The sequence below is a fragment of the Dendrobates tinctorius genome, unplaced genomic scaffold (genome assembly GCF_039654945.1).
Source record: "Dendrobates tinctorius isolate UK_male_01 unplaced genomic scaffold, ASM3965494v1 ptg000094l, whole genome shotgun sequence".
NCBI lineage: Eukaryota > Metazoa > Chordata > Amphibia > Anura > Dendrobatidae > Dendrobates > Dendrobates tinctorius.
Genome location: NW_027361762.1, coordinates 3240557 through 3253023, shown reverse-complemented (window position 1 = coordinate 3253023; position 12467 = coordinate 3240557). Strand labels below are relative to the sequence as shown.

The window sequence follows — 12467 nt, the reverse complement described above, 5'->3', positions numbered from 1 at the left end:
GAACGGCCCCTAGTCTAGATCACATTCCTCTGGGTGCCACTAGCAAGCCGATAGCTTTGGTTTCTTTATGGACCATCGCCCCTACAACAGTTAGTCCGACTGGAAAGGCGGCTATATAGAGTCAGAGAAACGTGAAAACATACTTTGGACAGGAGTCGCAGTCGCTAATTGTGAAGTGCTGGAGAGGAAATGACAACTGGTTGTTTCCTCCTCACTAGTTTCACTTTCCATAGATCACTGTTCAGCGTGTGTCTGGGGGAGGAGCAGCTCTCTGCACTGAGGCTGCTAGAGGGGGAGGATTTGTTACTGTGTGAGGAGGGATAGGCTTGTTCATGTGGTCGGGGAGGGCCTGTTGCTATGGAGGGTGGGGTTGTTGCTACAGACGGCATGTTTTTAGTAGAGTAGGAGGAAACGACCAGTTCTCATTTCAATGCCAGAACACACCCCCCCTGGACGTTTTTTTTTCAAGCAAAAGCTGATATCTAGCAAACGCTGCAAACTGGCCACAGAAGGTAAATTACTTATTGTCAGCATTCTGCAGCCCAGATATGCACTGAGATTATGTGAAAAGCCCGGACAACCCCTTTAAAGCTGTCGTCACCACCAAAGGCTTTTGTATGACGTATTAATTAAATTTCAGTAAGTGTGCTCAATACGTTGTCCCAGTATATATACTATTATTTAATACACTGAGAACATATTTCCATATTTTTCTTGAGAGCCTTAGCACAGCAGAAATGATGATATTTTCAGTGTTTTATAAGGCTGTGTTCACATCATATTTAATCAAACCCTTTACATGCTGGATGTCAGCGGAGTCTGATCAATAATATTGCCTATAAAGTGGGTAATCAGGTTTCCATTCTTGTGTCCAGCATTATAACAGACAAAACAGCTCACCATGCTGCATTATTATGTCTAGGAGTTTGAGATGCGGATCTGGATTTCAGCCTAAAAGCACATTCACAATGGCAAAGATTCTCTTATGTGAGATAATTGGGCTAAATAAGCTAATGACACTCTGTTCAAATTCTGTTAAAGTTTTATCCGAGTGTCATCTGAATGTGAACTGATTTCCTCACAAGAGAGAATTGCGGCACAAGTGAGGAGAAGATGGACAATTTAATTTCTCCGTCTTCTTTGTTGTGTCTGTGTGTGTACATTGGACTGCACTCGGACGACATAAGAGTGCAGTCTGATGTTTCAGACGCATCCATAGACTTGTATGGGTGGATATATGACCCGAATCGGCATGAGAAAACAATCTCAGATCTGAACTGCTCCATAGTATAACATTGGGCCGCGTGCTATCTGATAAAACATCGGATAGCACTCTACCGTGTTATACACCAGTGTGAGCGAGCACTAATGGTAAAAGTGTTCTTACCTTCTCTAATTCCACTAGGTAGGCATCAATATAATCTCGTGTGTAGTTTGGATCCCAGGTTTTCTGGTGCTCTGAAACTATTTCCTTTAGAAATGCAATCAGTTCGTACTCCGTTCCCATCACTCGGTCAAAAAGCCATGGGATGTGGATGAGAATAGGAATATCATTTATAATCTAAAAAATTAAATCAAGAATTGTACAATGCAATTATTAATCTCTATTTATAACTGACTGTTTAGTGTTTTCATAATAGCGTCATTTGCTAATGGTCCACACAGAAAGTGATTCTTTACTATGACATTTGTTACTAAAGTGACAAACAAAATAAAAAGAACTACAGTGTGAACTGTCTTTAGTCACATTATCAATAAACACTAGTGACCCAGCGCCATTGGACATCATGCATGCCCGTACCATCACACCATGTTTTACGTGGATGTTGAGCCATTGAGGATGTGGAGGACCTTGAGCCATTCTAAGCCTTCTCCATACTTTCTTCCCATCATTCTGGTACAGGTTGATCTTTGTTTCATCCGTACAAAGAATGTTATTCTAGAACTGGGTGGCTTCTTTAGATTTTTTAGGCAAAATCAAATCTGGCCTTTTTTTTAAGGCTGAATAATGGTTTGCACCTTGTGGTGAACCTAACAGACTGGACATCAGTCCAATTGCCAGATGGCCAGTCCGGCCCTGCTGGACATTCAGCGTCTCCCACTTGCACACCACCTCCTCACCTCACCCCCTATCTGTCGGAGTCCCGCAAGGTTCAGTCCTAGGGCCTCTTCTCTTCTCCATTCATACCTTCGGCATCGGACAGCTCATAAAATCTCACGGCTTTCAGTATTACCTCTATGCTGATGACACACATATCTACATCTCTGGACCAGATATCACCTCCCTAATAACCAGAATCCCACAATGGATGTCTGCTGTTTCATCTTTCTTCACTAGATTTCTAAAACTTAATATGGACAAAAAAGAATTTATCATCTTTCCTCCATCTCACTCAACCCCTTAACGGACCTATCCATTACAGTAAATGGCTGCCCACTCTCCCCAGTGCCACAAGCTCGCTGCTTCTGGGTAATCCTGGACACTGATCTCTCTTTCAAACCACATATCCAAGCCCTTTCCACTTCCTGCTGACTTCAACTCAAAAATATTTCCCGGATCCGTACATTACTCAACCAAGAATCTGCAAAAACCCTAGTCCATGCCCTCATCATCTCCTGCCTTGACTACTGCAACATCCTGCTTTGTGGCCTCCCCTCTAACACTCTTGCATCCCTCCAATCTTTTCTAAACTCTGCTGCTCAACTAATCCACCTGTCCCCCCGCTATTCCCCGGCCTCTCCCCTCTGTCAATCCCTGCACTGGCTCCCCATTACCCAAAGACTCCAGTTCAAAACCCTAACCATGACATACAAAGCCAACATGAGTCCTCCATACATCTCTGACCTCGTCTCCCGGTACTTACCTGCACGCATCCTCTGATCCTCACAAGATCTCCTTCTCTACTCTCCTCTTATCTCCTCTTCCCACATTCACATACAAGATTTCTCCCACGCATCCCCCCTAATCTGGAACTCTGTACCACAACATATCAGACTCTCGCCTATCATGGAAACCTTCAAAAAGAACCTGAAGACGTACCTCTTCCGACAAGCCTACAACATGCAGTAACCACTGATCCACCAAACCGCTGCACGACCAGCTCTACCCTCGCCTATTGTATCTGGAGCGCCCCGTGGGGCCTGGAGGTACTCGGTACCGGGCCCATCGACTTCCATGGGGGACCGTGTCACGGCGGTGGCGACCCGGTCCGTGGCCCAGAGGCGTCCAGTAAAAAAATAGGGGAAAGTTGTGTGGTATTTATGTGGTAAAAATAAAGATAATGTTTATAGATGGTGAAATACGTTACGCCACCTGTGGTATTCTAGTCAGAGGTGACCAGCGCTGCGGTGTTGCTTCTCTGGGATGGATGTTGGGCGCAGCTATGATGTTGTAGCCCTCCACAGGTAGGGCTGTAGTCCCAGGGCAAAGATGTTAAATAAATAGTAAAAATGGCTGTGAACATTGGGGTGCAGAGAAATGAGATAAAGACACAGAGAGGTGCAGTTTCTTTACCTTTTTCTGGTAATTGGTTGTAGTCCAGAGTACCACATACAGGTGATGGAATGAGTCCGGCTCACCTGGAGGCATTCAGGGGATCCACCTTGCCAGGTGGGGATTTAGGACCTTCCTTTCTGCGCTTTGTGTGTGGGTCTCCGCTGTATATAACTATGCTGCGACCCTCTATTCGTGATGGTTTCACTAACCTGTACGGCTGTCAGCGTGAGCCTATTCCATGGGTACAGTTCTCTTCACCGTCGGCTCCGGGCTCCTTATCCGCTGCTGTGCCCTCTAGTGTTCAATGTGCACAGGAATTTACAATCCCCTGTACTTTCAGATTTGGCTATCAGGGCGTACAGTTCCTGTCAGCCTAGGACTCTGATGTCCCTTTTCTCTTTATTAGCGTTTCACTCAGGGGTCTGCTATATGCAGTATTTTAGCTTCCCCAGAGTCTCTCAGTCTCTGCTCTTGTCCTTTCCCTCTTCACAGATCAGCTCTGCCTATCGAGCTCCTCTCAGATCAGCTCTCTGTCTTCATCTGACAGGATCTTCCAGAAAGATCTCTTTACCTCACGTCCTCACGTTTAAAAACTGTCATTTCTCCTCACAGCTCACAGCTGTTTCGTTTCCATGACAGCTGATTTCTAGCTGACTCACCAACCCCCTCTGCTGGCCAGAATTTATAAGGCAGCTCCCTTTTCTGACCTGAAGCAGGAAATTGTGATTAAATCTCTGCTGCCTGGCATGGGGTCCATTTCTGCCTCCAAGCATGACTTCACCTCTTAGAGGGAGAAGATGTCACTGTGACAACCGGACTCTGGTGTGTCACATATCCTCATCCATCCCTTGTAGAGGGTCCTCTCTCATCCTGTACCTGTCAGGACTTGTATTGTTTAAGATTACTTTACTTGTTTTTATTATTTATACCCCTCACATGTAAAGCGCCATGGAATAAATGGCGCTATAATAAATAGTAATAATAATAACCCCCTGTATTTGTTCTCTTCAAGTCTTCTCCTTATGGTAGACTTACAATTGTGTGAAAAAGTGTTTGCCCCTTTCTGATTTCCTATTCTTTTGTATGTTTGTCACACTTAAATGTTTCAGATCACCAAACAAATTTAAATATTAGACAAAGATTACACAAGTAAACAAAGTGCAGTGTTTAAATGAAGGACTTTATTATCATGGGAAAAACATCTGAAACATTTAAGTGTGACAAACATGCAAAAGAATAGGAAATCAGAAAGGGGCAAACACTTTTGCACACAACTGTAGAGCTCCAGACCTCATACCTGCTTAATTAATGATGGATTAACGAGGGAATAGCCCATGACAGCGTACGGCCAATATGGGTTTTCTTACGCCCCACCCATACTGGTAGACCACGCAAACCCCTTCTATAAAATTAGCAGCACCACACATTACATTCTTAGGATAATTATGGCCACAGTGGCCAGTTTATTAACAAACAAAAACATAAATATTGTTTAACAATAAATATTAAATATGCCATATTTAATGACATGAAGGGGAGGGTTCTTGGAGCGCATAAAAGATCTGGCTTAATATTTGGCAAAATGTCCAACGAGAACTTCAAACGCCACGTTACCCTCAGCCGTACACCACCAGCTCGAGGGCACCATAATTCCCGTTCCGGGAAGGCCAACCACCAAACAGCCCCCGGGGAAAAAACCCCGTCCAGAGCCCGTAACCAAATGCCAGATCACCCACACAATTTAACTGTCCGGAATTTTACCTACAATTCCTCTTTCCGCTGCATCAGCGTCAACTCCAAGAACCCCACCCCCGCCACACACGAACAACCCAGACCACCTCAGGCTCGTGAGTGCCCCAACACTGCAACCGCTCTCTCAACTCCTTCTTGTATCGCAAGTGCCCACAAAACAATTCCTATCTCATTCAAATGAACCCCATTGTCCCTCCAAAAATTCCCAACCCCAGCTTCCAAATCAAAATGCCGCACACTGATACCCCGTTCCTAGAAATAAAACTCGACACGGCCCTATTTAACTTCACCCTAGCCCTATTAATTCCTTTCACAGATTGGGCCTCACCATTTTTCCCTTGGAATGATGTCCGAGCATACAGTCACGACCCCGGGAAAAGACGTCCACAACCTAAGAAAGTCAAACCGAATATCCCTGATCAACTCCCTGACAGGTTTAATGCCCAAATCGTTCCCTCCCAAATACACCACCAAAATGTCGGGCGCTTTATCCAGACAGGCAAATCTGTAAAACTCAGAAAACGCCCTTCTCCATACCATCCCTCAAAAACCCAACCATCGAACAACAACAAGGTCCCTGTTAAAACCCAGTTGCCAACCATCCGGCCTCGCGTCCGCCCCAATAAATAAACAAGTGTCCGAAAATCCAAGCCAAGTAGGGATGGCGACCTGAAATACATAACCACAACAAGAATTGTTAATTCCCCGAATCCGGGCCATACCACTTCAATCAATGATGCACATATGTTCGATAGCAGCTCGAATTCCAGCAGCCCATACCAAGACTGTCAGCCTCAGATGCTGCCCCAATCCTAAAAGAATGGGAGCCATACATGTCTGGTGGAAGGCCCAACTCCCCAAAACCCCTTTTTAGCAGTGCAATGAACTGGAAAAGGGACAAAAATGTCCCGCCCTCATGGCACAACAATGGGCCCGCCCGACCTGGCCACAAATGCCAATACGACTCCAAACACCTTTTCGGGCACATCAAAACCCCGTCCACGCTCCCCAACACCACCCGCTTACCTCTTCCTAGCTGATCGGTTTTCGAACGCTGAATCCAAAACACAACGCCTCCCCCCCAGAATTCCACATCCGCCTGCCCTGTCCCTACTGTGAGACACCAGTTCGCCTATACGCATAGCCCCAAAGAACGCTAAAGAAAAAGCTAACTTGAATAATGCCGCCTCAAAATTAGAACAACAATTTGTCTCTAGGACTCTCCCTAACCGTTCCAATACACTAAAAGATATTGGTCTACGCCTGTCAACACTTTGGTTACCCTTCCGAAAACCTTTCAGAGCCTGCTTAACAAGGAAATCTTTCGTCACATCAATCAAACCCTCCATCTTAAAGCCGAACGCCAGCTCAGCAATAAATTTGTTAACCTTTGAAATAGACCAACCCATTTCCGCTGCCCTGCCGACCAAAAACAAAACCCAGACGTCTTATCCTCCACAGACGACAGCCGTCCCCAATGGGACATCCAACTCTGCCATATTCGCCATGATGCCTCGTATGATGCCCAAGTCTGGCTCGAAACTGACTCACGAATCAACCTTCCTGCTCTTTCATAACGATCCGCCACAAGTGAGAAGGGCATTCCGCTCCGGAGGTCTCTGCGCCTGGTGCCAGCTCCCGGAAACGCTCCCACTGTAAACGAGACAAAGCATCCGCTATAGAGTTTTGGAAACCTGGCACATACATCGCCGAAATCCAAGCATTCAATTCCAAGCACCGTAAAACAAGTTCTCTCACTAGCTTAATCACTGGGGGGGATGAAGCCGACAAAGTGTTGATCACTGACACCACACTCATATTGTCGCAGTGAAACCAAACCCTGCGGTTCTCGAACATTTCACCCCAAATCAAAACCGCCACCACAATGGGGAACAATTCCAACAAAGTCAAATTTTTTGTGAGTCCTCTCTGACGCCACCACTCCGGCCAGCTCCCAACACTCCAACGCCCCCTACAATAAGCTCTGTAACCAACACAACCTGCTGCACCGGTATAAATTTCGCAATCAAAATCATTCAATATCTCCTGTTGTATCAGAGATTTACCGTTGTAAGTCTCCAAAAAATGCGCGTTGGAGTGCTTGGGGAGACCACATCCTGCAGACCACCTTATATGCAAGTGCTCACTTCATTAGTATACTTTATATTAAAGCCATAGGTGGACATGTAATATACCAGGTACTCGAGATTGTGATGGCAATTTAAGAATATTATTGAAGCACTGTATACAATGGTTGTAGGTCAGGCTTTTTGTTGGTACCAGCCCCTATTGTGGTTTTAATAGTGACCTTGAATGAATTTTTTCTGTATTGTTAATATTATTCTATATATGTATGTTCTGTGAGTGAGTTAATAAAATTTGTACTTTTTATACTGGATTCTTTCTGTCTATTTGCATAATTCATCAGTTTTTTGTGCTATTCTCATTTTGATGGGTTTTTTGTGATGCTATCTGAATTGTTCATTGTAGCGCAGCCATACCTGACCTCCGTATGTACGGTGTGCCTCCCCAATCGCATCCAGATAACAAAACAGGCCAGAATAATTGTCAGGAGACTTTTCCCCAATCACACTCGCCAATATTGCAAATGCTTGCAGCCAATTAACGAATGTCTGCGGCATCAGCTGCCACCTCCGCTTTTCTTCTTTCTCCTTCTTGCTATCATCCTTCTTCCCCTTATCCAAATTAAAATTTTCTAATGGAAGAAGGGAGAAAATCTCTATGTACTCATCCCGCCAAATCTTCTCTTTCACCCCTTTTTTCAAGTGTGCTCCCAATGGCCCATCAAAGCACACATACACCTCCCCTTTTGCTCGGTCATCCAATTTCACCGAATCCGCTTTCTCTTTCTCCGTCTGAACTGACACAGATACTCCTGCCACTGGTATTTGCCCCCCTCCCGCCGGCCTCAAAGCCTCTCCCACCAAGTGTGGGCCACACCCCAATCCCGAGATCCAAGCATGCACCGCTGACACCCCAGACACGAATCCCCCCCATCACTACTTGTTTCCCCCCAACCGGCCTCAATGTCTCGCCCGCCATGGCTGGCCCAGACCCCATCCCCGAGGTCCATGCCCCCACTGGTGACACCCCTGACCTGCTCGCCACCCCTCCTTTCATCCTCCTTAAAATTTGCGACATGCTAAGCAAAATATCATGCAGGCACGGCGCCTCTGACCCAATAGTCCCCCCCATCCCCCTTTCGACCAATCCTGACACCCCACTTCCTTCTGCTTCATTAGCTACAGCCCCCATGGGCGACAGACAATACATAGACTCATGTTCACCAAGCTGCATGGGTGCTGTATCCCCGCCAGCCGGAAATCCCGAATCCTGCCGCTCTCCAGCCCGCTGTTGCTCACCGTCAGAATCTTCAGCGCCGCTCAGCTGCCCCAGGCCCACGCCCCTGGCCTCCTCGTCACCAGGGGGGACCGTAACGCCTGCAGCGTGCCGAACCACCGACCTCAGCCATGATTGTGACCTCGTCTGTCCGCGAGACCCCGGATGATTAGACCGGTATGTCCCCCGGCCCCTGCCAGGCAGCTTGTCCTCGCTGCCCGCCGCTCTTCTGGACAGCCGCTGATTGCCAAGACCCGGCAGCAGATCGTCCCCATGCTGCTGCCTGTCCGCCAGAGCCCTCTGCTCCGTACTCTTCCTCGCTGGCCCCCCACTAGGGCCACCACCAGGGCTGCCAGCTGTGCCGATGCTCCCAGCGTCCCCGGCGTCATCATGGCCGGCCGCCGCCGGCCTCCTCCCGCTTACCGCTGCTGCTTGATCCCCCCGGGAAGCCTCGCCCTTCCCGGGTGTGCCGCGGGCCCTTGCTGTCACCCGCGGTTCAGGTGCAGGCCGCACTTCCGGTGCGGCCCTCACTTCCTATGCGGCCTGCACCGCGGCTACCCGCCACCTTCCTGCACCCGCCGGCTGGCTGATCGGATTCCTGCCGAAGGTGGCGCAGTGGGGGGGAGCCGCGCCACTGCACCCGGCCTCTGCTGGGTCCCCGGAGGGGCTCCGGAGCCTGCGCCTGCTGCGCGTGGTTACCTCCGGTGAGAGTCTCTCCGGGGGCCGTGTCCTCCTCCCGCTTGCATTCTCCCGGCGCCTCCAAGCAGAGAGGACAGCTGCTCCTCCAGCCATCCTCCTCTCCTGGACCTTGCACTGCCCCAAAGCCTCCCGATCAGCACTTCCACTGACGCCATAATCACTGTCTGTTCCAGGTATGTCTTCTGCTCCCGGTGTCCTCCTGTGCCAGAGTGCGGTTTTCTCGCACTTTTTCCCCTTTTAGCCATATCCACTCCTCCCCACACTCCTCTCCTATCCTGCCTCCACCAATCCCAACCAAGTCCACCCTGTCCAAAACCCTACATGTCCCAGTGCAGTCAAGGGGGGCCTCCACTAAGCTGCGCTCATTTACAGCCCCCGTCTTTATTGAGCTATTGAGATAATTGTCCAATTACTTATGGTGCCTTTAAAAAGAGGTAGCTACATATTATAGAGCTGTAATTCCTAAGTCCTCACTCCAATTAGGATGCTAATAGCCTCAAATTAGAGGGAATTAGTCACCACATTTGACCTGTCTAAACTATTAATATGGGAATAGAGGTTATAAAATGGTGAAAACAGTCCTCTCTGTGTGTCTCAAATCAGATGTCTTGATGTGGAGAAACGATCTTTTATCACTTTATAAAAATGAACACTTCCAGGCTCTGGGGAAGATGATACCTGGAGATAACTCTGCCTCCAGAGATTATTTTACATAAAGGTGGGGTTAGGCTATGTAGGATCAGGAAACAGCAGCGCTTTGGACACAGCGCATTTTCACTGCGTCCAAAGAGCTGCGTTCTAATCATGCAGGTAAATCTGTAAATCTGCATGTGTTCACTGGACAATGTGGATTTACTGCATACAATACATATCTATTGTGGAAATTGACATGCTGTGGCTCGTAAACCCGCAACGTGGGTAAGTTAACGCAGCGTTAAATGGATTATCTATAGGAATATGTTTTGCAATCTGATTAACCAATATATCCTTAAAGGGAATCTGTCAGTGGGATTTCACCCCCAAAACTATCAATTTATTTATATGCTTTTGCAGTTCTTTCAAAGACAAGTCCACAAATACATTTTCTTGTCCAGACCGTTGTTCCATTACTAGCATTTTAAGTAATATGCAATGAGACTGAACAGCTTTTACAGAGATGTGAGGTGCAGTCTTCAACTTGGAAAATTGGCCTTTTTAAAATTAGGTGTTTTTACCCTCCCGAGTATGTTATTTATGATGTAAGCAAATTTAAATTAGTTTGTGGTCACTTGCACCAAGATATTCACAAACAGTAACATTTTCCAACCAGCTCTGCACTGTTAGAAATTAGCAGATTCGACAGCTTTTTGTTGGGTCTAATTGGCATATAAAATTCTGCTACAACAAACTGAGGAATTTTCTCCCCTTTATGTTGAAGCAGAGTCATCACCCCAGTCAATATCTGGATAGTTACAATCTCCCATCACTATTATATCAGCCTTGGCAGCCCCCATCATCTGATTATGCAGCCGACCCTCCAATTCGTCAGTAATGTTGGGGTTGTCTACAGATTATACCAAAATTTCTGAATGTTTAGCTCCATATGTAATTGCACCCACAAGGTTTCAAGCTTATTTCTCCATCCTCCAATATAGTCTGACCACTCTGTAACCTACCTACCCCTTTTCTTTCTGCCCTACTTTCATTCAGGTGTAATTCATCTGCAGAATACAGATTATATGGCAGTTAAAAGTCTGCACAATACTACAGGAATCCAAATCATTCATTCATTTAACTCCCTGAGTTCTCACTGTCTCTCCTGTGATGTGCATGGCCAAGGTAATACTTCAGAGAATATTACTTTTGAGATTGTTCCCTTCAGCTTGCAGCATAATTCTTTACATTATTTAGTAAGGATCCTCCACCTACAACTTATTTTCTCATTGGTTCCCACGTGGACTATGACAGCTAGATCATCAACAGCTGTTGTGGTCCACCCTATTATCAACCAGCTCCAGCACATGCCAAACCCTGGCAGTAAGGAGGTATCAAACTATTCGGTTGAGGCGGTCTTAGCAACAGATTATTCTGTTTTCCTAATTACGGAATCTCTATGTGGCGCCCCTGAGGCTCAGTCGCCACAGAGGTACTGCACCTCCTCCTGAGGTGTGGTGCCCCACCATCCAGGTAAGTTGAAGGCTCCTGACCACGCTCCAACACCTGCATTCCACACAACACGGTAGTTCAGCAAAGCCACATTGCGGCTCCTTGCTTAGAGAGTAGCAGAGCACCTTTGGTGGTTCCCTGCTTGGAACACGAAACGTGCTGGGAGGCAGGAGGAGTTGAGAATACATAAAAGAGAGGGAAGGTTTAGGATTACAGGTCAGTCTGAGAGAGGAAGCCACTTAGAGAGGAGTGAGGAAAGAAGATCCCTGGAAGAGGGATGGAGGAAGGAGGTGCTGCAGCAGATCTCAGTGACCTGGGTCTGCTGGCACGGGAAAGGAAAGAAGGAGTTCTTCCATAAGAGAGAGAGATTAGAATGGAACGAAGGAGTAAAAGGGAACAGAGAGGATGTGGGTTAGAGGAAGAACCCTGCCTAGAAGTTCTAAGCACAAGGCCGGGGCCCGGTCCCTGAGGTTGTATGGACACTAATGGTTCTGCAGCAGACACCGGTGGAGTAGTGGGCTGTAAATGCACTACTCCCATCTATGACTTGGGGGCACAACAGCAACTTAGTGAGCCGGGACTCAGGAGTAGAGAGTCCCCGAAGCAGGCTACAGCTGTCTGCCGTACAAGTAGAGTTCTTGGGAACATCTGTCAGGAGGCACTCCAGTGTAACTAAGTACTGGGAGTACTTCACACTTAAAGGCACTATAGAGGAGACGTTCAGAAAGGCACATGTTGGCGGAGCGATAGAAGGGAGAATTCCATCTTGCCTGGAGGTTGACTGAGTCCCTGACCCGGAGGACACGGCACGGAGGCAGGCACCTGTGTGTACCACAGGCTGTGAGTAAAGCTTTGGAACTGCAAGCCCTGGTGTCCTCCATTCATTCTTGCATCCAACCCGCTACATCTGGGTACCAGCTTCTACACCTCTTGTGCCTCTCCTCTTCCCCCTACATCTACACTGCCCTGGGGCTACAGTTCCACCTGTGGGGAGCTTCACCATCTTGGCTGCAAC

At 47.3% G+C, this 12467-nt stretch overlaps 1 protein-coding gene across 2 annotated transcripts in view; it reads right to left on the bottom strand.

The window, feature by feature from the left end:
- The window catches only part of LOC141098686 (cytochrome P450 2D14-like), a 242917-nt gene that overhangs the window by 162610 nt on the left and 67840 nt on the right, over nucleotides 1–12467 (bottom strand). For both annotated transcript variants that reach the window (XM_073586651.1, XM_073586650.1), the window contains exon 5: nucleotides 1388–1561. In XM_073586651.1, coding sequence (XP_073442752.1) covers nucleotides 1388–1561 — 174 coding nt within the window. The remainder of the gene's footprint in view (nucleotides 1–1387; nucleotides 1562–12467) is intronic.